This window comes from Giraffa tippelskirchi, chromosome 2, assembly GCF_054371585.1.
Source record: "Giraffa tippelskirchi isolate mGirTip1 chromosome 2, T2T-mGirTip1v1.2.pri, whole genome shotgun sequence".
Classification (NCBI taxonomy): Eukaryota; Metazoa; Chordata; class Mammalia; order Artiodactyla; family Giraffidae; genus Giraffa; species Giraffa tippelskirchi.
Window position 1 is genome coordinate 120,096,687 of NC_137276.1, and position 27,422 is coordinate 120,124,108.

The following is a 27,422-nucleotide window of genomic DNA, read 5'->3' on the forward strand; positions in this document are numbered from 1 at the left end:
ATGTATATGGTCTTTATAAGTGTGTGTGTGTGTGTACACACACATCATACTAAAACACTTCTACACAGCAAAAGAAATTGTCAACAATTTCAAAAGGCAACCTACAGAATGGGAGAAAATACATTTGCAAATCCCATACTTGGTAAGGGGTTAAAAACCAAAATATATAAAGAATTCACACAATGCAACAGAAAAAGAGAAGAAGAATCAAACAATCCAATTGAAAAATCAGCAAAGATTCTCATTCCATACACAAAAATAAACTCAAAATGGATTAAAGACTTGCATGTAAAACTGGAAACCATAAAACTCCTAGAAGAAAACATAAGCAGAACACTCTTGGACATAAATCGTAGCAGTATGTTTTTTTGGATCTGTCTTTTAAGGCAAAGGAAACAAAAGCAAAAATAAATAAATGGGACGTAATTGAACTTAAAAGCTTTTGCACAGTAAAGGAAATCACTGACAAAACAAAAACAGAATCTACTGAATGGGAGAAAATATTTGCAAATGATGGAAATGACAAGGGGTTAAAATCTAAAATATATAAACAGCTCATAAAATTAATATCCAAAAAAGCAAAAAGCTCCATTTAAAATATGAGCAGAAGACCTGAATAGACATTTTTCCAAAGAAGACATACAGACAGCAAACAGGTACATGGAAATATGCTCAGTATCACTAATCAACAGAGAAATGCAAATCAAACCTACAATTAGGTATCTCCTGACACCTACTGAGAATGGCTTATTATCATCAAAAGACAAGAAATAAAAGCGCTGACCAGGATGTGGAGAAGGAAACCTTTGTGCACTACTGGTAGGAATGTAAACTGGTATAACACTATGGAAAACAGAATGGAGGGTCTTCAAAAAAATTAAAACAGAACTATCATATCACATGATCCAGTAATTTCACTTGTGGATATTTATCTGAAGGAAATGAAAACACTAATTTGAAAGGATATATGCACCCCCTGAGTTCACTGAAGCATTATTTACAACAGCAAAAATATGAAAAGCAGCTAAGTATCCATCAATGGATGACAGATAAAGATGTGTGTATGTGCACACACATGCTCACATAAATCAGCCATTAGAAAGAATGAAATCTTGTCATCTGCAACAACATGGGCAGACACTGAGGGCATTATGCCAAGTGAAATTAGTCATATAGAAAAAGAAAATTACCATATGGTATCACTTATACGTGAAGACTAAAAACCAAAACAAACATAAAGCCAACTTTATAAGATACAGAGAATAAGAGTGAAAATAGAAGCTAAGTCTTAAAATCCTCACTCCAAGAAAAAAAATTTTTTATAACCGTGTGTTTTCAGTTGCTTCAGTCGTGTCCAACTCTTTGTGACCCCACGGACCGTAGCCCCCCAGGCTCCTCTGTCTATGGAATTCTCCAGGCAAGAATACTGGAGTCAGTTGCCATGCCCTCCTCCAGGGGATCTTCCCGAGCCAGGGATCGAACCCGAGACTCTTACGTCTCCTGCACTGGCAGATGGGTTCTTTACCACTAGCACCACCTGGGAAGCCCTTTTACAACCATGTATGGTGACAAATGTTAACTAGACTTATGTAGTGATCCACAAATATTGAACCATTATGCTGTATACTGAAACTAGTAATAATATTAGTTTTATTTCAGTTAAAAGAAAATGTATATGATCTTTACAGTGGTAACAAAACTAAACTTGTTTAGAGAAGAGTGTCAGCCCCACACGATGCCCAAAAAAGGGAAGGAAACTTTCTCTCTCTCTCTCTTCTAGCTCCCAAACCAGAGATGGAGCACAGGCCCCCTGCAGCACAAGTGCACAGTCCCAACCACTGGGCCACCAGAGACCACTGTCAATAAACACATGGTGCATTTTTAAAATATAATACTCAAATGTCCCTGTATTATTTTCATGTCAACTCACTGAAAATATACTTAAGTCAAATAAACCACTATAGGAAGTTTATTTTCTCTAGGAGAAACATTGATCCAAATGCTAATACTCTCTATCAACTGATAGAAAGCTACAAAGTATATTAGGAAACAACTGAAAATCTACATACAAAAAAAAATCCATAAGCAAGAGAAATATTTTGAGACTGTAATTTAATACACTTGTCTATGTCAAAATCAAAATGATCCCAAGCCTAATCAAAAACAGAAAATTTTAATAAGACAAATCAAACAAGCAAAATAAACCAACTATGCCACAATCAAACAGGCTGAACCAAAAGGAGAGATGACTTGAGGATTTAAATTGTCTTTCCTATCCCTGCAACACTGAGCATTTTTTTAACTGGTACCAGCTAGCATGTGACAGGTGAATAAGGTAGTCAGGCAGTGAAGAGCTAGCTGGTGTGCTCATGAGGCAAAAACACAAATAAAGCATAGAGATGCATGTGTTGTGATCATCCAGGGGGCACAATGCTTCAAAACTACAGGCTGTGAGTCCATGAGAATTTTTATTTTTGCCATCTCATTACTGGCTGTAAGAGCTTGGGCCAGATTACTTTACCTCCCATCTCCCTCCAATTTCCTCATCTCTAAAGAGTTGTTATGAGGATTATATAAGATAATATGTGCAGAGGAATTAGCACAGTACTAACACATACTAAATGCTAAATAAATGGCAGTTAACATCAAATTGTGTGTGTGTGTGTGTTAGTTGCTCACTTATGTCTGAATCTTTGCGACCCCATGGACTGTAGCCCACCAGGCTCCTCTGTCCATGGAATTCTCCAGTGAAGAATACTGGCATGGGTTGCAATTTCCTTCTCCAGGGTATCTTTCCAAACCAGGGATCGAACCCAAGTCCCCAGAATGCACAGAGATTCTTTACCATCTAAGCCACCAGGGAAGCCCAACATCAAACTATACATGTGCATGTTTTTGTCCTTTTATCTCTACAACTGATACACATGTGCATATAACATTAAAGAGGGCACCTATAAAACAGAAAAGGTGGAAAATAATTTTCACAAGGCAATCTTAAAAAACTTACAAGTTTTAGTCTTCCATGTGCAGATGTGCTCAGTCATGTCTGACTTTGTGACCCCATGGACTGTAATCCACCAGGTTCCTCTGTCCATGGAATTTTCCAGCCAAGAATACTGGAGTGGGTTGCCATTTCCTACTCCAGGGGATGTTCCCAATACATGGATCAAACTCACATCTCTTGCATTGGCAGGCAGGTTCTTTACCACTGGTGCTGTTTGGGAAGCCCTTAAGTGCTTCCATAGTGCCTACTATATATGCAAGGTACTAATGCCCTGAGGATTTGATTAAAAGTTTTCAAATTAACCACCAACAAAAATTGGCAGATACAGACATTTATCAAATTCTCTGAAAAGTACTGTTTCATTAGGAAAGGATTTTTCTTGCATCTACAAATGTTTCCTCAATTATGTTAACATTTCTTAAAATTCGCCCAGCTAGACCAATGTCCATATTTCAGACATTCAAAAGGGCCGAAGAGCACACAGTGGCTACCCACCTATTTTCCTTTAACCCTGGTCACTAGTGGAAAGTAAAGCAGCACTTAATTCGTAACTGGTCAATGAAGAAAAACTAATGCAAAGAAATTAACTCTCTATGTGTATGTATGAACATGTTTATCACTTATAACTGCCTGCTGCTGCTGCTAAGTCGCTTCAGTTGTGTCCGACTCTGTGCTACCCCATAGACAGCAGCCCAGCAGGCTCCCCCGTCCCTGGGATTCTCCAGGCAAGAATACTGGAGTGGGTTGCCACTGCCTTCTCCAATGCATGAGAGTGAAAAGTGAAAGTGAAGTTGCTCAGTCGTGTCTGACTCTTAGCGACCCCATGGACTGCAGCCTACCAGGCTCCTCCGTCCATGGGAGTTTCCAGGCAAGAGTACTGGAGTGGGGTGCCATTGCCTTCTCTGTATAACTGCCTAATGACCCTTAAAAAATTTCATAGGCCAGTAGTTGCTTCAAAGAATTGAAAGCTCTGAAGATTTGTTTTGTTATGTTTTGTTTTCTCACTTTTCACATCATCTTGGAACTCATATCACTCAATCCCTAGTTTACCACTTACTATTTCTGGAAATTCCACCCTTTTAATAAGTGAAACATGGTGAGACTAAAACAGATGAGTGAATAAAAAGCAAGCAATGCTTCCTTGATGTTCATTTCACTTCTGAACACAAGTTTTACTGTCATATAGGTTTTATGGCACATTAAGTCTACTTTTTTCCTATTTAGAATTACATATTTATCAACTGAATAGCAAACTAACCAATGAATTTTTTAAACGATCAAGATTATTATTTCTAGTGCTTCAATGGGAAACAGTAATTATGAATAAATAAATGAATTACCTTTAGTGGGCCCTTTATGTGGTCATCTTGAACTTCCACTGTTGAAGAATCATGTCTAAATGTTACCTAGAGATTATAAATTTAATTAGCCACCAAAAAAGAAAAAAAAGCAACACAAGCTCATTAATGCATGAATTTTTTTTTAATAAATAATCTAAACAAATGGCTGCCGAGTTTATACAAAATCTCAATCCTTAAGTAGATTAACTGAAAAACTTAACTATTTAACAGACAACTCCCACACTAATTTACTTGATGATTCACTTATTATAGTTTATTCAGTACTATTAGTTATGAGTTTAATCATATAATTTGTTTTCCTAAAAAATGAGGAAAAAGGAGGTGGTGATCTTAGTTTATTAGGTTATTCTACCATTTTGTGAAGCCCTCGGTTAATAATAAGCAGTAGCAACAAACATTTGCTGAGTGTCAAGCATCAAGATCAAGCACTGAACCTATAATCTTCACAAAAACTTTATTAGGTAGGTGTGATTATTCCCATTTTGTTGGTAAGAAAACAGAGAAACACAAAGTGTAAACAACTGGTCCAAGATCACAGAACTAGTACATGGTAGAGCTGAGATTCAAACTCAGGCCATCCAGATCCAGAACTTTACTGTACTCTATCAGTACAGACAGTAGAGAATGGGAAACTAGATGTGAGGTAAGTTAACATACAGGGATCAAGTTTAAATATTTAATCAGTTGGTAAAAACAAAATAGCTTCCAGTACTCAGTATAGAAAAAGTGGTTTTCCCTATATAAAGCAAGAGCTTCCAAAGACTGAACCATTTATGTGTTCTTATCTGATGTGTGTGGTCATCAATTCATGAAACAGGCTCACAAACCAGCTATGAAAGGAGCTGTCCTGTACTCACAGCATCCCAAACATTTCTGTCTCATACGATGGCACTACTACATTTTATTTAAATTACATGTTTACACATCTGTGTCATTCACTTAGACAGTAAACCACTTAAGAATGGAGATCAGGTCTTAATACTAGAGTTTCAATACCTGATACAATGCTTAGCATGTAATAAATGCTCAATAAATAAAAACTAATGGGGAAGAAGTGTATCAACAAATTGTTGAAAATGTATTATTAACTCTGAATCATAAATAAACTGATACAGAAATATACTACCATATCTGTTGAGAAAATCATTAGCTTTGAATTATAAACAGATTTTTAGAGCAGTCTAAAGAACTAAGAACAAATTTTAGACAGCCACTACTTATAAGACACAAGGTACTGGCTGGTACTCTGTGCTATCAGCACAATTAGTAGAGACTGTGTTCTCCCTATCACTGATAGCAAGAAATGGCAAAACTGCTGCTAAGTTGCTTCAGTCGTGTCTGACTCTGTGCGACTCCATAGACGGCAGCTCACCAGGCTCCACAGTCCCTAGGATTCTCCAGGCAAGAATACTGGAGTGGGTTGCCATTTCCTTCTCCAGTGCATGAAAGGGAAAGTGAAAGTGAAGTCGCTCAGTCGTGTCTGACTCTTAGCAACCCCATGGACTGTAGCCTACCAGGCTCCTCCGTCCATGGGAGTTTCCAGGCAAGAGTACTGGAGTGGGGTGCCATTGCCTTCTCCGATGGCAAAACTGCTGTGTGTCATTTTGCAGGTTCACACATTACACAGAGACACCCAGGTGAGATTACAAATCACGGCTAAATTCCAGTGAAGCATGGTTCCCGGAGTAACACACGGTTCCTGGCCAAAGGAACACCTTTCTAACCACCACAGGTTAGAAGGTGCTTATCTGGAGGCCAAGCTCTGCTGAGGAGAAGTTCCACCTCTCTCCAAACGGAGAGATTTCTGTCTAATCCACACTAAGGTGTTACATGTGCTCTCAGCAGCTCTGTCTGAAAGAGTGAGAAAATGAATAAAAAACTTTCTCTTAATCTACAAGATAGTAATGGCAAAAATGAGAGCTCAGAGAACACCAGTGTGTGAAGTCAGAACAGGAAAAGCCACTAGAGGAGCTTAGGTACACCAAGCCAGTGAAACCTGAGGCGGAGGAGGGAGACAAGATCAGTATCCTACAGGCTTACAGTAAATTTAAAGGCCCTGTCACAATGGTTCTTCACTAGCAGTGTAAATTAGAATCACCCACGAAGCTTTTTTCAACATATCCATGCATAAGGAAAGAACCAAGGCATACAAGCCTGGAAGAAGCTCCAGAAGAGACTCTGATAGCTCAAGTGCAACAACTCTATGGCTGTTTTACTGGCGATGTTCAAAACAGTATTTTATGGGGTATCTGCTAACCTAGATTATAAATCGCTTGAAAAGAGTCGAGGTTATTCTCATATCCCCATCCTCCTTCCCACCTGCACAGTTTGCAACTCAATAAATAATTATCAGCAAGATTTTTTCAAGAAAAGTAGAAGATAAGGAATTAATAACTAGACCCACCATCATCCATTATAAACCACATCTCAATTTCATGGTTAAAATGGGGAAGGGTCTTAAAACTGATGTACTATTCTAATTCCCATTCTGTCACTAATTTTCCAGAATGGCCCTGGACAAATCACTGACCCATTATTAAGCCTCATTTTCCTTAGGATAAAATTAAGAAATTAAACTACATGACTCCTAAGGTCCTTTCCAGTTCTAAAAGGCTAACAATACAAACAATACCATGTCTGTAGTGAAATGGCATTCAAAATACCAATTAGGATCATCTAATTTCATTCCAATTAGAACACTTAATCACAAATAATGCTTTGTCTTCAGTTATTTTTACAATCTTTACTCTTAGAAACTAAACTCAACTTTCATAAGAAAAAATTCTTAATACATTCACCAAATAAAAGTTCGGATATCAAATACTAAATATATAATTTATAAACTCTACATATACTGTACCTTGACTTTGACAAGTCTTTTTGCTGTCTTGATCTTAGCTTCACAAAAGGCTCCTCTGTATTTAGCACTCACATCAGTGCCCACTGTCAAATACGGAGGTTCATCAAGCGCCTGAAAATGCAAAAACTTATCATTAGATTTAAACTTTTGAGCTCTTTCCCCCAACCAGACTCCAGAATGGCAGATCTAATCCTGTTACAGCTATAAAAGTTATAATACATGAACATATTGTTAACAAGAACAATCTATAAAATACTCTAACTTAAAAATAAGTAAAATACGTATCATAAGGTCTATTTACATGTACCAAAATGTACATCAAAGATACAAAGGCATCTTTTTTCTCTACATAAAACACACATGCTCCATGATATGAATTAGCTCAATCACAAGTATATATCATTCTATCCACCCTTTTATTCAAATTTTTTTTTTTTACTAAATAACCACTGAAAGAAAAAGAACATCCTTAAAGCTCAAAGAAAATTTCTTTTCATATTTAGGCTATTATCTTGGCAGTCACCCAAATTCAGAACAGCTCCCTATCAAGATGACTCTAAGGTAGAACAGTATAAAAGGGGTAGGGAAAAACCACATAGATTCAAACTATTGGTGAAAACTGTATGAAGAAATCCAATTTGAAAAATCTCAAGTAAAAATCAGCCAAAATGTCTCAACTGCTCTGACATGAATTCACTTTTTACTTCCTGTCTACAATAAATATTATTCTAAGCTATTTCACTGTGATTTAATTTTTAATAGTCCTAATCTAGCTGTTTTTTAATAATCAGGTTCTTTTTCTGCACAGGCTCTATAGTTCTAAGGGGATCTACTTACATTAATCAATTCCACAGCCAAAGGAAGATTATACAAGTAACTTTTCCCAAAATGTTTTACAAGAAATACTAATATACCAAGATGCGCCACCAGAAAAAAAAAAGAGTTTGGGAGTCTGGGAAAATCAGTTTATTGAATGAATTCCCATTCTGTCTCATCATTTCTCAGTCTATTTGTCCAAAGAATCCTTTTTTAAAATTAACATCTATTAACATCCTGCAGAAATTCCACAGAATACAAGGTGGAAAAATACTATTATATAGTGATAACTAATGAGAACATCAATTTCATTTGGATCTTAAAATAAATTTACCCCTAACAGTTGTGGCTAATACACATAGAAGAGATCTATCTCTAAAAAAATATTCTAATGGTATAACAAAAATTATCATAAAGATAGCAAATAATTGTAATAACTTTTTTAAAGGTGGGGAGGTATCAGAAACCAAAAAAAGGGGTTACAACTAAACATATCAGGTCACCCTCCTTAATGGCCATTTGCCTCACATTTTTTTTAAAAACCCTTAAAACATGTCAAGTATATGACTTCTTGAATCTACTTAAGAAAATGCCTATATTTCAATTTATGCTGTAGCAGAAGTGTACCCTCATAGAAAGACAATCATTTCTGCACTGTTATTTTTAAAATATGCTGATACCATGAACTACAATTTGATAACTCTGTACTAGTCTTGCACCTAAATTTAATAAATGCATTTCTACTTTATGGCTTAGCCCTCTTACAATATCATCTTTCTTGGTCAAAATTCTAATTTAATTCCAGACAGGCTAGTGGCTTTATTTTAGCAAGAATATGAAAAGGATTTGCAGCACTTCACTCAGAAGTTGTCAAAAAGACATCAATTCAATTGATAAATTTTGTGTTATTGCTAGAGAAGCCCAGATAAAGGGCTGCTTCATGACCATAAGACCCATTAATCTCCACAACTCGCAACGTCTCCCATTAATACTTCCTGCCTCATTAGCCAGTAAAATTTTATTTTCATAGATAAATAGTTTGGTTCAATAAAATTAATGAGGAATCAGAAATTGTGAAATATAGAAAAGAATCAGAGGTCATCTAAAAGTGCATGTTCATGCCCAATCAGGAACAAATAATTATTTAAGAAATGATACGCTTTTTAGATACTTTTATCATAGAGAATTCTAAACCAAAAGGGGGGGGGGGATAGAACAGTAATATTATTTAGACTACTAGTATACGTAAACTCATTTAAGTATTCTTTTCACTAATATTCATATCAAACACTGGTCACATTCCAACATTAGCAAACAATAACTATGCTTGCTGAGCAAATTTATTCAACCTGAATTTGAGAAAGGTGATTTTTCCTCCAAATCAAAGCCCATTCCCCACTGTAACCAACACGGAAATCCACGTAGATAGAGAAGAGTAATTAGCTCAGATTTCACGAGGGCAAATTATTATTTTTAGGGAGCAATATTTTCCTTCCTTCACACTAGAACACATGAAAAGGAATTAGCAAAGTACATAATGAAAATGTCTGTTAGAAAAATATTTGCAAAGGAAAGTCGAAGTTTAAAAAAGCTTGCTATATACATTGTTAGAACAGTGTTAATTTCTCAAAAGAGCATAAGAAAAGATCTATGCCCTGATTTTAATTTGCCTCTCTTTTTTTTTGGTATCATCATAGGTAAGTTGCTTTTTTGTCTCTAATTTCTCTTAATCATTCAGATGAATAATCTGAATTCTGTACACATTTGTTTAACAAGCCTGCATTTTAACACAGACTAGAGCTACACAGATGGTCAGAATGGGATACTGAGACACATTAATTGTCTAGAAGTGAAACTATGCTAACCAAAATATTAATTTCTACAGAAAAACAAATGAAACTCACAACATACATGGTCAGATTTGTGTATGCAATTTTGTTGTTGTTTAGTCACTAAGTCATTGTGCCTGACTCTTTGTGAACCCACGGACTGTAGCCCACCAGGCTTTTCTCTCTCCATGGGATTTCCCAGGCAAGAATATGGAGTGGGTTGCCATTTCCTTCTCCAGGGGATCTTTCCAATCCAGGAATTGAACTTGCGTCTCCTCTGTTGGCAGGAAGATTCTTTATCACTGAGCTACCAGGGAAGCCCTTATGTAATTTTCGCAGATCATAAATTATCACTCTATAATTAGTGTAATGTGAGACTAATAGCACAGGTTCTCAAATCAGAAGACACGGTCCTAATCCCAGCTCTATTCATTATGCTAACTAGGTGCATCTTTATAGGCTCTGAATCTCCCTAAACTTCAGTGTCCATCCATATCAGAAAAATAGGGCTAGTATTAAAAGTAGTCAGTTATGATGCCCAAAGTATTTAACTATTCACAATTACTGTTATGAAACATTGCATGAGTGGGCAAACAAGTTACTAAACCAATGTAAATTCACATTTGGCACCCCCTCCCTGTTTTTCTTTTTAAAATGGGAGAGGCAAAACCTCATTTTAAATGACTGCTCATCATAAATAAGTGCAAAGAGAAAGTTAAACCACTTTTCTCACTTTTTCAACCAGTGTCACTACTCCTCAGAATATACTATTTCTTTAGCATTAAATCTAATGAGAACACAGTACAGAGTAACTGGTAATATGTACATGTCTTTAAAATATTATACTTTTTATGCCTCTAGAAAAGCAGGAATAGTCACAGATATATTTGATACAATATACACATGGAAAAACATGCACATTAAAGCTAAAGACAACTATTAAAGAGGGATTAACCTATGAGAAAGGGACTGGAAAGGAGGAGTATAGAAATGAAAATACTTTATTCAAAGTATGTTTTCCTGTTTTGCTCTAAAAAAAGTTCCTTTTTTGTTTTTTACATTTGGCATGTAGCTCTTTACTTTTTAAAATATATACTAAGAAACATTTCACACATATAAAAAAAAGAAGACATAACTGTGTGATAACTCTCCCTTATAATCTGGCTCCTACAATTATCAACTCAATTATAATACTCCAAATATTATAATCTGTTAGTCACTGGGAAGAGAGGTTATTTTGAACATTCTTATTAATACTTGTCTATATTCTCCAGTGTGTTTGGAATGACTCTATTAATGAGAATCAGTATAATATAGTAATTAAGAGCACAGGCTCTTGAATTAGATGCTTACATTCAAATCTACCACTGAGCAGCCAGATAACCTTGCCTCTAGACACAATAAATAGTGACTATTTCACAGGGATGAAGCTTGAAATGCTACATTTAAGTGCTTATTAGAACAAGACCCAGCATACAATACCAAATAAAGGCTGTTATTACTCAATATTCTGGAGGTACAATTGTGAGTTTAAAAAATGTTTAAGTCCTATACAAAAGAGATCCCACATAAATAAAACAGGTTCCAATATAACTGTGTATATGGAGAAGGGATCTTTAAAATAGTATCCCCCTGTTCAATTCAGAAATAAAGCAATCATGTTGAATTCTAGTAGCAGGAGAGGTTACGTGTTTGTGGGGATGCTAGAAAAAGTCTATCCAAGTCCTTTAGTGTAGCAGGAAGATTACCAAGATTACACACCTCTCTTTTGAGGCTACTGTACTTTGATCCAAAGCAGAGGTATACAAAGAAGCATGTCAGCAGGTTTACCAAGATACCTTTGACCAACACCAACCCTGTCAGGTGTACAATGTATACCATCAGAAAAAAAAAAAAACCTCTTATCTTCTTTTTTTGTTCTGTTTTGCTGCTTTTGGTAAAAAATACAGACCATTTCAGAGGCTAAAATAAAATGTTTTTCTATACTACCTCCATGCCAAAAACGAAATTAAATGACTAAATTACCATCCCTTTGTTTAGCAAACAGAACAGTTTTCCAGTTGTCAAGGCAACAGCTACCTCACAGTTATCTCAGCACTGCTTAAACAATTATTTTTCTAGTCAATCTACCAAGTGTCCTAACTGGCACCTAAAAACCATTACATTCCAGGGAAACACTAAAAAGCATAAGCAAATTTTAAATTAGCTATTGGTGGATAATAATCCTTCAAGAAGCCAAAATGCCATGGAAATATATAAGTACTCAAATGAATCAACAGTAATCTCTTTTGTGCCTTGGGCTACAGTACACGATACATGTAAGTTTCAGAAAGATAACAGTTTAATCAATGCTCCAAATGACTAATGTTGACATTGCCTAAGAAATATTCAGTTACTCAAGATATATTTTTCAAAAAGGAAAACATGCTAGATGACATTTTATTGAGGTAGATTTTTTAAAAACAGTAAGCATTCAAACTGATTACTAAGGCAGTGCCAGTGCAGCCGAGAGAATCAAGATATTAAATTTGATATGAAAAGTCTCAGCAAATAAATGTATTTAAACAAACAGTGTGATAATAAATCTATGAAAACCATCTTTTTATATGCGACAATCTCAAGGAAGCATTAAAACAATAATGGAGATAATTCGAACAGATGAACCCATCCTACATCAAAAGGTACCAAGGATCCTTGGAGAAAGAGCTAATTTCAAAGTTGGGCAGAGAAAGTACAAGAAGAATCCAAAACATCTTATGGCAGAAAGTAAAGAAATGCTCAATGAATAATTGGAACATTTCAAAGGGACAGAGGAGCCACCTTGAAGGGGCTCCTACTGGCCAAATGAGGGAAACTTTCAGTATCAAAATAAGTATTGGCTGTCCCATAATCTTGTTAGGGATATATGTATATGCCAAAATTGAATGACTTAAGATGTGTGTGTAAGTAAACTATATTCAGGTAAAAAATTAAAACCCACTCAGTAAAACTTGATCTATGATTCCATATTGACAAGGAAATGAATGAGTGATGAATAAATAAAAAAAATGTAGAAAGAGGAAAGCTCTTCTTTACAGTAAAATGTTAATAAATGTAGCAGGAATGATGGAAACAGAGAATTACCTTTTAGCAACCATCATGAAGGTGATTGATTTCACAGAGCTGCCAATAGATCCTAAACTGATGAGTGAAGGTGTGATCAAGAACGGGATATTGACATATTCCTGGCATATGATTCAATTATCAGTAGTGGAATGATGTCATGCACTGAGAATAAAAGCACATCCTTTCTGTGATATACATGCCAAGAATGATTTTGACGATGAGAAAAATTAGATGCACAGAATGTAAGGTCTGTATTCCTTAACACTCTAAAGGACATGAAATTATAGTGAAAACGGGGAGACTTTCAAATTGAAGCACTCTGGAGAGACGTGATAATCAAATGTAACGTGTATTCCTGGACTGAGCATGGGCCAGAAAAGGAAAAAAACTTATTAGGAAAGTTGGTGAACTCTGAAACAGGCTTGAGACTAGGATGGTAGTATTATACCAATGCTCACTTTCCAATTTAGACAGTTGAATGCACAATAAGGAGAAGAGTGTCCTTTTTGTTGGGGATTATGCTCTGCAGTATTTAGGGATGAAAGGACATCATGTCTGCAGCTTGCTCTCAAAGTCTGAAGATAGCAATAAGATGTTATGGAAAAATCCAACGGAACTTTTCTGCCAACCCAATATATATAAATATATAGAGAGATTATATGAATTCTGTGTACTATAAAGTTGAAATAAATGAAAAAAATTATTTTTAAACAGTATATATTTATTGGGTATTTGTATATTTATTCTATGAACTGCTCACATGTGTTCCTTATCTGAGTTACTCATTTTTTAAAAAACTGAACTGTAAAAGTTCTTCCATATTAAAAAAAAAAAAAAATCAATCCTTTCCTCCAAGCACAAGAATCCTCTCTGGATGGTACATATTTATTAATTTTCTCCCTAAAATTTAAGTTACCTTGTGAGATGGAACCACAAATTATTTATAAGTAAATTTTAGACCCACATCTATTAATCAGAGAGAGACCTACATATTCACAGAGGAGTGTCTGTATATTCCTGGAAACTTAAATAACTCAAAAAAGACATTCTAACTAGGATGCTCATCATCTGCAAAGAGGTAAGAGAGAAATATACTGAGAAGGACATTTATTAAGTGCCACCTGTATTTAAGACAGGTGCCGAAAAAGCAAAGGCACTTTCTCCATGTAACATAAAGGTAGCCAATTTATTTTGCCCTCAGAGAAGTTAAACTTATCTGTTATCTTGCTAGTGAGAACAAAACCTTATTTAAATGAATCTACTTTAGCATAACATCACTCAGAACATACCATGCTTATTTATAATGTTTAAACTTTAATAATCTAGAAGGTTCAGTTCAGTTGCTCAGTCGTGACCGACTCTTTGTGACCTCATGAATCACAGCAGGCCAGGCCTCCCTGTCCATCACCAACTCCCGGAGTTTACTCAAACTCGTGTCCATTGAGTCGGTGATGCCACATAACCATCTCATCCTTTGTCGTCCCCTTCTCCTCCTGCTTTCAATCTTTCCCAGCATCAGGGTCTTTTCAAATGAGTCAGCTCTTCGCATCAGGTGGCCAAAGTATTGGAGTTTCAGCTTCAACATCAGTCCTTCCAATCAACAGCCAGGACTGATCTCCATTAGGATGGACTGGTTGGATCTCCTTGCAGTCCAAGGGACTCTCAAGAGTCTTCCCCAACACCACAGTTCAAAAGCGAAGGTTACAGCTGGTTCAAAATTCAGAAGCACAAAGAAAAACCATAAACTGGCACTGTAATGATTTACATCTGGCCATGTGTATTTGGGGTTTGGGTCTTGGTTCACTAGCTCTCTGGATACAAGCCATCACTTATTTGTTATCTGCTTTCAGAATGGCTGCTGTCTACTTGAACTGCTAAATGTACAGATTAAGTCCCTCGCAAATTTGAACACTCTCTGGTTTTGGAAGGAGACTGCAATTCATTTACTGAATAACTTTGGGTATGTCTTTGGGTGTATGTCACCTCACCACTTTGATTTTTGGTTTCCTTTCTGTAGACTGATCTTGTAGGGTGCTTGAGAGTTTTAAATTAGGTAGCATATTCAGAAACTTCTGGAGACTGACAGGTCCTGAATAAAACACTTAGCAAATATTAGATGAAACCATATGAAACTGCTATTTTTCTTAAATCAAAAAATGTCAAATATTGGCAACTTTATATTAGGTTCAATCTCATACTGATTTTCTTCACTTCCTTTAAGCAGCTGGGAAACCACAGACCAACACCCAAGAAACAAAACAGTCCTGTTCCACAAGCTGCTCAGAAGCAGTTTCTGCTCTATTGCCCATGCGCAAGACAGAGCTTTGCAGGACAAAATCACTCTGGAGCTTGCAGGACTCCACCTCTGTATATCAACTCCTGCTGCCAGAGAACTGGGCCTCACACAGAGGTCTGGGTCCTGGGCCAGCCAACGATGGACTCATTACACCATTAATGAAGCTACAGCTATTTTCCCACCTGATGGCTGCCTGGTTCACCAACCAAGTTTTTGTCCAGTTTTATATTCTCAAGAATACGACCTTGGGAATTCCCTGGAAGTCCAATGGTTAGGACTTCATGCTTTCACAAGCCACACAGCACAGCTAAAAAAAAATATACAGATAGATACACAGATAGATATGACCTGGAAAGGAACCATCAAAAGCAAACCATAATCTCTGATCACTTGAAAATCTATCCATTCTTTCTCTAGTGAGCAAAAGAAACTGAAACACGTAATACGTAATAAACAGAAATTCTAGGCCATAGAATTCACTCTAATTGCAAAGCCCAAGGTAACCCCTTTGGTAACCAATGCTACAATACTCATTGCCATACTACATACTAGCTTTGCTTGGTCCAAATGGGTACAAACATTCTGTGAAGATGAACATTTCACAATGTATTTCAGTGATTTGTATCTGTCTTCTCTCCTACATTGAGCAACTTAAATCAGAAACAGCATCTTGTTTATTTATCTTCAGATGTCCCAGTCCTAGAACTGTACCTACATACAAGAGGAATTCAGGAATCATTTATTGAACCACAGAAGTTAGACATTAGTTAAGTCCTGCTAAATGGGATTTTCCTTAAGGTAAAAATTATCCACATTTCAAAAACAAAAAAGTCACATAAATTGGGAAGAATCTTATATAGTGAGAGGTCAAAAGCATGAGCTCTGGAATCAAGAGTATCTGGGTTCAAACTCCACATCTATGTGACCTTTGTTGTTGTTTAGCTGCTAAGTCATGTCCAACTCTTTTGCAGCCCCATGGACAGTAGCCCGCCAGGCTCCTCTGTCTGTGGGATTTCCCAGGCAAGAATACTGGAGTGGGTTGCCACTTCTTTCTCCAAAGGATCTTTCTGGACCAGAGATTGAACCTGGGTCTCCTGCATTAGCAGGTAGATTCCTTACCACTGAGCCACCAGGGAAGCCCGCATGTGACCTTTGGGACATATCATTTAACTTCTCTGAGCCTAATTTCACATTTGTAAAGTGGAATTGATAACAGTAATAAAGTAAACATACATGTATTTGTATATTTTATAAGTAAAATATAAAAAACATATAATAAAGTTGTTACCTATTGCACATAAAATTGTCATATGCGGATAAATCTAAAATGCAGTTTATAACTTATGAGATGATCAAATTTTTACAGTTAAAGAGAGTCCATATAGTTTTATAAAGAATAAGTTACTAATGTGACAAGCATCAATTGTCAGATTATTTCTCTTAACAAAGAGATATGTTCTGGCAATACGCTTTGCCATCAAGAATTTGATTATACTGCTTGCCAGCAATCTGATCCATAGTGTGCCAAACAGGTTCTCTCTGCTAAGAATTTAAAACTGAAAGACTTGTCAATTTTTTAGTAGAGCAAGGTGATAAAAACCTGTGTTAGCCATTTTCTGGCATGTGTAGGGAGGAGAGAAAACCAGTCTGCAAAGAAAGAGAAAGAGTAATAAAGAAAAAGAACAGACAGACATGAAGAGAAAAAAACAGACACGTATGAGAATGTGTGTCTGTTAAGTGACTGAGAGAACCACTAGACTGAGTTTCTGCTAGCTTTCCAAAAGTTAAATCTCTCCTCAAACCTGACTGGACTCTCTACTTGCAGGTACTCAGTATCCATAAAATAAATTCTCTTTTCGGCTTTCAATAATCTGAGATGGTTTCTACTACTGTAACCAAAATAGCCTTAAACACATCAGAAAGAAGACATAAAATGTAGTATCAAGTCTACATTTACTGAGCATCCATAATGTCCTGGGATATTTAGGACTTAGATCCTATTCATACAAATAGGAAACCAATTCTAGTTTCAAATTTTAAGTGAAATCATCACAATATATAAAATTCTAGAAGACCAATAAGGAATAATGAAATATGGACATACAAAATAAAACACCAGATTTTTTATGGTCACTTTAACTTTATTATTTAATATGACAATATTTGTCATGGATGTTTAAGATGTGAAAGAAACATCATAATAAAACATCTCTTGAGATTACCAACTGCAAAACTCCCACCACCACTGACCCTGCGTCCTCTACAAGGAAACCACTATTACGTGCATTTTGGTTATCCTTCCCATGGAAAAAACATTTTAAAAAGTTATTGAAAGTCATCAGTCATTATTACAGCAGCATTAGAAAACAGCACTAAAATACAACTTATGGTCTGCAATTTTTAAAAATCAACTTAAAGGCCTTTATAGGTCTGGCTCTACACTCTTATCAACTTATTAAAAATATATTTATAGTAAAAAAACAATAGTTTCTATTATCAACAGACTTTTCTCCTTTTTCCAGTCATATTTTTCAAAACTTACAATATCTTACCAAATCAGAAGAAAGAAACAGAACACTAATCAAGAATAAGTAAGGAACAGTGAATTCCCTGGCAGTCCCGCAGTTAGGACTTGGTGCTTTCACTGCTGGGGCCTGGGTTTGATATTTGGTTGGAAAACTAAGATCCCACAAGCCATGCAAAAATAAAGTAGGAATACTAATTACTCAATAAAATACTAGTTAAGTGAATGAATGAACCAATCAATCAATCAACCAGATCAAAACTAAACTACCAGTAGGCAGTTCCTGGTGAGGTGCCCAGAAGATACAAAATACAAAATATATTTTTCCTATCTTCAAAAATTCATTATCCCATTGGACATAATGAGCAAAAGAACAAATCAATGTTTAAAGACAAAAGAATTTCCCCCCTACAAGTTCAAATTAATACATTCATTTATTTTTTAAAAATATTCTAACCCTTAAGTGATAATATCTGTTTGGTTTCATCTGACGGTATAATGCTCTCCAAGGTCAGCAATGTTGTCAAAAAGAATTTTTTTTTAAAGTAATTTTTCAAGGACTGTGACAGTGAGAAGACTAACTGGACACATTTAATGTCATATACTCCAGATAGCATGATTTGGATGGGGGCTGGGGAGTTGCCAAAACCTTCAAATTAAAATCTCAGAACTAATTTGACTCACAATTCTGAAAGACTGCAGTGAAAATAAGACCCCAGGTGGATCAGTACATTCTCAGAATTTCACTATCAAACCTGTCTTGCTGTCTTTTATGATGAGCATGCCCATCTTGTCACCAGCTAAACTCTGCCACTTTATGACCCTCGGACACAAATGAAGTCATGAAAAACATTCCACTGGCACTCCCTTCCATAAAGCATTCCCAACTGGAGAGGAAAGCCTATAGAGCTCTTATATTCTAGCATTTCCCTTGCTAATCGATTGTCCCCAAGAAAATATTAAAGAATGAATCCACTGGACTATAATTACCCAGGTGACATGGTAAATTCCAAGTGATGTGGGGAAGATTCCCTGAGCACATAAAAAAATAAGGGCTCTATTACTGATCTTAAAAATATATAAGAAAGTACGCTTTTCTAACAACCATTTCATGTGTCCTATGAATGTCTTGAAAGAAAAGTAGCAGGTGCACAACACACACAAGTTGACAACAGTGCCATCAACCATTCACTCCCTTTCAGCATACTGTGTTAGGTATGCTCACACGTATAAATTCCACAGATTACATTATGCTTGTTTACATGAGTTTACATTTTATCACAAACTAGAAAAGAGGTTTTTAAAGTGTGTCACCAGGACCAACGTCATTGACATCACCCAGGAACTTGTCAGAAATGCAAAGTCTCAGGCCCCACTCTAGGCATCCTGAATCAGAAACTCTGGGGGACAGAATCAGCAACCTGTGTTTTAACAAATTTCCCAGAGAACTCAGACGTCCCATAGTTTGAAAACCAATGATCTAGAGGTTATTTCTCTAGGAACTTGTACTAGATATATTCTGCAACTAACACATTCTCTACTTGGTTTCCTAACTAATACAGTATGAGGTAATATGGTAGGAACACCCAAGGTGAAAGCAATTTGGGAAATTACAGCTACCATTTAAAGATAGGGCTTCCCAGGCAACTCAGTGGTAAAGACTCCACCTGCAGTGCAGGAAAACCAGGTTAGATCCCTGATCAGGAAGAATCCCTGGAGAAGGAAATGGCTACCCACTACAGTATTCTTGCCTGCAGAATTCCATGGACAGAGGAGCCTGGTGGGCTACAGTCCACGGGGTCACAAAAAGTCAGACACAACTGACCGACTAACACTTTAAAGACTTGAGAGATGCCATGATGGTGATAATGAAAAAAACAGGTAACACAGACACAGAATGAAATAATGCAATGAAAATATGCATTTAAAATAATATAATATTGGGACTTTGCTGGTGGTCCAGTGGTTAACTCTCCCCCCTTCCACTGCAGGGGGCAAGGGTTCGACCCCTGGTTGGGAACTAAGATCCCATGTGCTGCGTGGCATGGCATGACCAAAAAATAAATGAATAATATAATACAAAATATAGAAAAATGGCTTAAGAAGATTCTAGTGAAGAAATCAGAAACTGAGATAAGGTTCGGTTAAGTTCACTTCAGTTGAGTCGCTCAGTCATGTCTGACTCTTTGCAATCCCATGAATCGAAGCACGCCAGGCCTACCTGTCCATCACGAACTCCCGGAATTTACCCAAACCCACATCCATCGAGTCGGTGATGCCATCCAACCATCTCATCCTCTGTCATCCCCTTCTCCTCCTGACCCCTATCCTTCCCAGCATCAGGGTCTTTTCCAATGAGTCAACTCTTCGCATGAGGTGGCCAAAGTTTTGGGAGTTTCAGCTTCAACATCAGTCCTTCCAAAGAACACCCAGGACTGATCTCTTTTAGGATGGACTGGTTGGATTTTCTTGCAGTCAAAGGGACTTTCAAGAGTCTTCTCCAATGCCACAGTTCAAAAGCATCAATTCTTCAGTGCTCAGCTTTCTTCACTGTCCAACTCTCATATCCATACATGACCACTGGAAAAACCATAGCCTTGACTAGACGGACCTTTGTTGGCAAAGTAATGTCTCTGCTTTTAAATATGCTATCTAGGTTGGCCATAACCTTCCTTCCAAGGAGTAAGCGTCTTTTAATTTCATGGCTGCAGTCACCATCTGCAGTGATTTTGGAGCCCAAAAAAATAAAGTCTGACACTGTTTCCACTGTTTCCCCGTCTATCTGCCATGAAGTGATGGGACCAGATGCCATGATCTTAGTTTTCTGAATGTTGAGCTTTAAGCCAACTTTTTCACTCTCCTCTTTCACTTTCATCAAGAGGCTCTTTAGTTCTTCTTCACTTTCTGCCATAAGGGTGGTGTCATCTGCCTATCTGAGGTTATTGATATCTCTCCTGGCAATCTTGATTCCAGCTGTGCTTCCTCCAGCCCAGTGTTTCTCACGATGTACTCTGCATATAAGTTAAATAAGCAGGGTGACAATATACAGCCTTGACGTACTCCTTTTCCTATTTGGAACCAGTCTGTTGTTCCATGTCCAGTTCTAACTGTTGCTTCCTGACCTCCATACAGGTTTCTCAAGAGACAGGTCAGATGGTCTGGTATTCCCATCTCTTTCAGAATTTTCCACATATCAATGTAAAAAGAAAAAGCTAAGAAAAGTGAAAGTTAAGACATCTCTATGAAAAGTCAACACAGCAGGCCTGACTGCTATTTTTGGCCTACTTTCAAGGTTGGCCCTTGGATGGCATCTGGGAGATTATGGAAACCTGAATTTCAGGCGAGTTCTCACAATTAATTGATAAGAGTGGCTCACTGCACCTAAACAGTAATGTACAAATAATAGTTTATGCTAAATATCTGCTTTGATTCCAGTATGTGCCTGGTATGGGCTTTCTAAGTGACTAGTCCCCAGTAAAAGCCCTAGGTGCTCCGTCTCTAACAAGCTTTTCTGTTGGCAACAGTTGCGATATGTTGTCACAATTCACTGCTAGAAGAATTACCTGCCTCCTGTGACTACTGAAAGAAGACTGGAAGCTTGCACCTGGCTTCCCCAACACTTCACCCCAAGCATCCTTTCCTTTTGCTGATTATGCTTTGTATCCGTAAGCCTAAGTACAACTAACACACCAAGTCCTGTGAGTTCTCTCAACCAATTACCAAACCTGAGGGTGGCCTTGAGGATTTCCAATACACTCTTACTTACAAGAGAAGCGAAAAGCAAAGGAGAAAAGGAAAGATATTCCCATCTGAAGGCAGAGTTCCAAAGAATAACAAGGAGAGATAAGAAAGCCTTCCTCAGCGACCAGTGCAAAGAAATAGAGGAAAACAACAGATTGGGAAAGACTAGAGATCTCTTCAAGAAAATTAGAGATACCAAAGGAACATTTCATGCAAAGATAGGCTCGATAAAGGACAGAAATGGTATGGACCTAACAGAAGCAAAAGATATTAAGAAGAGGTGGCAAGAATACACAGAAGAACTGTACAAAAAAGATCTTCATGACCCAGATAATCACGATGGTGTGACCACTCACCTAGAGCCAGACATCCTGGAATGTGAAGTCAAGTGGGCCTTAGAAAGCATCACTACGAACAAAGCTAGCGGAGGTGATGGAATTCCAGTTGAGCTATTTCAAATCCTCAAAGGTGATGCTGTGAAAGTGCCGCACTCGATATGCCAACAAATTTGGAAAACTCAGCAGTGGCCACAGGACTGGAAAAGGTCAGTTTTCATTCCGATCCCAAAGAAAGGCAATGCCAAAGAATGCTCAAACTACCGCACAATTGCACTCATCTCACATGCTAGTAAAGTAATGCTCAAAATTCTCCAAGCCAGGCTTCAGCAATACGTGAACCGTGAACTTCCAGACGTTCAAGCTGGTTTTAGAAAAGGCAGAGGAACCAGAGATCAAATTGCCAATATCCGCTGGATCATCGAAAAAGCAAGAGAGTTCCAGAAAAACATCTACTTCTGCTTTCTTGACTATGCCAAAGCCTTTGACTATGTGGATCACAATAAACTGTGGAAAATTCTGAAAGAGATGGGAATACCAGACCATCTGACCTGTCTCTTGAGAAACCTGTATGCAGGTCAGGAAGCAACAGTTAGAACTGGACATGGAACAACAGACTGGTTCCAAATAGGAAAAGGAGTACATCAAGGCTGTATATGGAATCAAGATTGCCAGGAGAAATATCAATAACCTCAGATATGCAGATGACACCACCCTTATGGCAGAAAGTGAAGAAGAACTAAAGAGCTTCTTGATGAAAGTGAAAGAGGAGAGTGAAAAAGTTGGCTTAAAGCTCAACATTCAGAAAACTAAGATCATGGCATCTGGTCCCATCACTTCATGGCAGATAGACGGGGAAACAGTGGAAACAGTGTCAGACTTTATTTTTTTGGGCTCCAAAATCACTGCAGATGGTGACTGCAGCCATGAAATTAAAAGACGCTTACTCCTTGGAAGGAAGGTTATGGCCAACCTAGATAGCATATTTAAAAGCAGAGACATTACTTTGCCAACAAAGGTCCGTCTAGTCAAGGCTATGGTTTTTCCAGTGGTCATGTATGGATGTGACAGTTGGACGGTGAAGAATGCTGAGCGCCGAAGAATTGATGCTTTTGAACTGTGGTGTTGGAGAAGACTCTTGAAAGTCCCTTGGACTGCAAGGAGATCCAACCAGTCCATCCTAAAAGAGATCAATCCTGGGTGTTCATTGGAAAGTCTGATGTTGAAGCTGAAACTCCAATACTTTGGCCACCTCATGCGAAGGGTTGACTCATTGGAAAAGACCCTAATGCTGGGTAGGATTGGGGGCGGGAGGAGAAGCGGACGACAGAGGATGAGATGGTTGGATGGCATCACTGACTCGATGGACATGGGTTTGAGTAGACTCTGGGAGTTGGTGACAGACAGAGAGGCCTGGCGTGCTGCAATTCATGGGGTCGCAAAGAGTCGGACATGACTGAGCGACTGAACTGAACTGAACTTACTTCAATTCAGAGTTCTCTTACAGTCACGTAACAGGGTTAAAAACACTGACCAGACCAACAAATCTGCCATGTTTATACTATTCTTGGTCCACTAATAATATAAAAGATTTTAATATTATTTAATTTTCATTTTCTTATTCTTTGTAATACAGCCAGTAAGTGTAACTTGAATTAAACGCTCAGTCCTTGACCCGTGAAGGGCAGGGCACCTACACTGATAGTCAGTCCATTAAGGGAAAGTGGTGTGCTGTTACCAAATGAAGGATGACCACTAAAATCAGGCTCTTTGGCACACACAAAATTTACTTCAAGGACACTGGGAAAGCACTCCAAGGAGGACAGTGATGACCTCTCACAGTTCAAATTAAGTTACAGAGAGCCCTAAGTAACTTCCAATTGTTAGTTTATACGTTAAGATAAAAAAACAGAAAAAAACAATGGTTTCAAATGTGAGCCCAGAATAAAAAGTCACAGACTCTACAGACTGAAGGGACAACTTGCCATCAGACTACTTCTCACCAAGACAACTCTATACAACATGCCACAAGGTGAGCAGGAGTTTTTTATATTTAATTCAGTTGTCAGCAACTCTAGGAAACCTGGGTGATATCTAACAAATCTTTTCTTTATGTCATTTAAAGATCAAGGAGAAATGTTTTAAATATTAGAGCTAGACATAAATGAAGAGAAAGTAATATATTACTAATCCTGCTATGTATCAATATTATCAATAAGGGAATAATTCTCAGGCACAAAAACGATCCTTAAAACTTTCCTATTTGGGGGAAGTAGTGGCGGCATGGCACACGGGGACTTGAGTTTGTAAAAATGAAATTTCAAGCAGTAGTAATAGCAGTCAGAAAGGGACTGGGATCACAGACCTGACCTCCAGTATTCCCAAACCTCTGCTTCTAGGTGGCAACAAACCTTTACTTTGGTACCCACTAACCTGATTGAGCATGTTGCATTTGAAGAAGTCACTAGCATTACAACTAGGGAAGTCCAACAGGTTTTATGTGCAGACTTCAAGATGAAAATAAAGCTAGATATTGTGTGTATTCCTGGTAAAGCTGACATGGGAACTGCAGATTCTCTGTGCCACATGTATCAGACACTTAAGGTGAAAAACCATTTATTGAGTTTTCCTGTTTACTGAGGATAAATTATCTTATATTTTCCCAATGCACTGCAGTTTACAATGCCTTTTAAAATATATATTCTTGCATCACACAGAAAAAAACCTTTCTATTTGGGTAAAATAATAGCGTTGGGATATACACAATGATTTAGGAAAGAGGGGATCTAGTAGGAAATAAAGACAATCACTGAAATACTAGAATTTGGTGGCACGTTAAGAATTAAAGTCATCAAAAACACAATCACTATGTAAAGCATAACGGTGCTTAACAAGGGTCTGCCCTTAACACTGTGACATCACGTGAAACTGTTCACAACCCTGACTTTATTTATTCGTATTTTCAACAGACGAAGTTTTTTTTACAAGGTCTAGTAAACCTAAGACCTTACTTTAGCCCTGCACTAATTTTATCCCTCACTGCTGTCTCTAACTCACAGAAGGTAATATTTTGCTCTAGATTACTCTAGAGGATACAACTAGCAAACAGCAACCTTCTGCTCGTTAGACTTTGACATAACAGTATGTACATTTAGTCAACAGAAAATTAGTTCAATGGGTGTGTCAGATTTTGGAAGCACAAGTAGGTAAACAAAGAGGCTGTAAACAATGGATGAAGACTACTTTATATACAGGGATAGTTATCCTGAAAGTCACGAAAGTGTTTCTGTAGGTCTCTGAAGACCCTGCAATTAAACACAGAATTTTTAGAGATCATATACACACACACACACACACAGTAAAGCTGGTGCTTCCAAGAGACCTAAAAAAGTCTACAGATTTCTATTGTGGCATGGTTTTTCATAAAGATTACCTAATTAAAATGGGAGAAAGGGAGAGAACAAGAAAACCTCAAAGTTAATCAGATTTAACCAGATATGGAAACATTTACTACCTAGATATTATTCAGTATTGTAACAAAATAACACATTTGACAACACATCTTTCAAAAGCACTTTCATTTCCATCAAAAAACAAAAACAAAACCTCTGTAGGCAAATGTCAGCTTCCGTGATGCCTCAGACAGTAAAGAATCTGCCCGCAATGCAGGAGACCTGGGTTCGATCCCTGGGTTGAAAAGATCCCCTAGAGAAGGAAATGGCTACCCACTCCAGTATTCTGGCCTGGAAAATTCCATGGATAGAGGAACCTGGTGGGCTCCAGTCCATGGGGTCACAAAGAGTCAGACATGACTGGATGACTAACGCTTTCACTTTCTTTATGTAGGCAAATAGGAAAATTACTATTACCCACTGGTATAATAAAACAAACAGAGGCAGAACTTTAAGTGGTTTTAAGGTCACAGCTAATCAGAGGCAGGAAAAGAGCTTAAATTCAGATTTTTACTCAATGTTATTCTGTGCTGCCTATCAGGTAGTAGCAATCTATCAACATTTAAAAATTTATCTAATATATATAAAATCTAATATATAAATTAAAATCATCTACTCATTTAGGAGTCAACGCTAAAAATGGTTAAAAGAAAAATTATTATTAACAACCATTCTAAATACACACAGACACACACATACAGGTAAAGACTTAAAAGGATATAATAAAATGTTAATAGCAGTTATCTCCACAATGTCTGAATTATGAGTAATCTTTTTTCTGTCTACTTTTCTAAACTTTCCATATTTTCTATAGTGAGTTTTTTTATAATAACCAGAAACCAAGTGAAATGTTTATTTTATTAAAGTTATAAATATTAAACTTTAGTATTTAATGTTTACTTTAAGGTTATCAATTATGCATTTTCTTGTCAACACTGTACTTTCTAAAAAAAATTAAGTTAGACTCTAAGGAAATGAAATTCATCCTGTATTTTAAATGAATCCCCCATTAATTCTATAAGGCCTAACACTCTATCTCCAAGTACAATGTAAAATCATCTTAAGGTACAATGTGATAAACTGATCTGATAGTGAAATTCAATTAATTATTTCACTGGCTTTCACCTTTTCATACTTATATGACAAAAATATCTTTAAAAATATAATGTGACTATTGCTCATTATTTTAACTAAATATTAAGTGATTTAATTGTAAATGACTTACATTTTCACCTCAACTCGGTTTTTATTTTAACTTTGCCAAAATTTCCCTATTTACTGCATAACTTATTGTCATTAGCCTTATTGTCAACAGCCCTATTGTTATTACCCTAGTTATCAAAAGAAAGTAATTACACTTCTTCCACAAAGGTTAAAATGTTATATTTGGTTAACCAGAGAACAGGCAATGTATAAATACTACTATATTTACTCTTACATCTCATATTTAAGTGGGCATGAAGGTTTATCAATAATACGGTCACTATCATCAAGAATAGGGTTAAATTAAGTTTACAACAATCTTTTAGACAATACTGAAATACCAAGACATTTTTTAAGAGTTCCAGTCAAAATTTTAAGGCCTGACGTTAGAAAAAGGTACAAAATGTACTGAGTATCTAGAAGTGACTCACTTTTCCCAAAAGTTCCCCAAAACCTAAGTTTTACAGTATCCTCAAGTAATACAGCTATTCAGTACAGTACAGTTCAGTCCTCAGTCATGTCCGACTCTATGCGACCCCATGGACTGAAGCACACCAGGCTTCCCTGTCCATCACCAACTCCCAGAGTTTGCTCAAACTCACGTCCATCGAGTCGGTGATGTCATCCAACCATCTCATCCTCTGTCAGCTATTCAAATTATTACCAAAAAACGCAAACCTTCTATTAACTATAATCAGCATAAAATCCTAAAGTAACACTTATGATGCTAACCTAAATGTTTCCACAGTCTCAATGAGATAATGTAAAAGAAGGTACAAGTAAACAGAGGAATAAATAGATAAAGGAATGAAACTCTTAATGACAACCTGACCTTTTGTCTAACTCACCAACTTAATATTATCAGCCCCAATCCCACGAATAGAATGTCCTAAACT

General features: G+C 37.0%; 1 protein-coding gene across 12 annotated transcripts in view; it reads right to left on the bottom strand.

Annotated features, from left to right (window-relative positions):
• ARID4B (AT-rich interaction domain 4B) overlaps window positions 1-27,422 on the bottom strand; it is a 140,882-nt gene that overhangs the window by 78,467 nt on the left and 34,993 nt on the right. For 9 of the 12 annotated variants that reach the window (XM_081570423.1, XM_081570419.1, XM_081570416.1 and 6 more), the window contains exons 3-4: window positions 7,226-7,336; window positions 4,345-4,410 (exon numbers count right to left, since the gene is read on the bottom strand). In XM_081570423.1, coding sequence (XP_081426549.1) covers window positions 4,345-4,410; window positions 7,226-7,336 — 177 coding nt within the window. Of the gene's footprint in view, window positions 1-4,344; window positions 4,411-7,225; window positions 7,337-11,631; window positions 11,978-27,422 lie in introns of those variants that run through there. The other 3 variants (XM_081570422.1, XM_081570415.1, XM_081570414.1) reach the window with 1 other exon arrangement.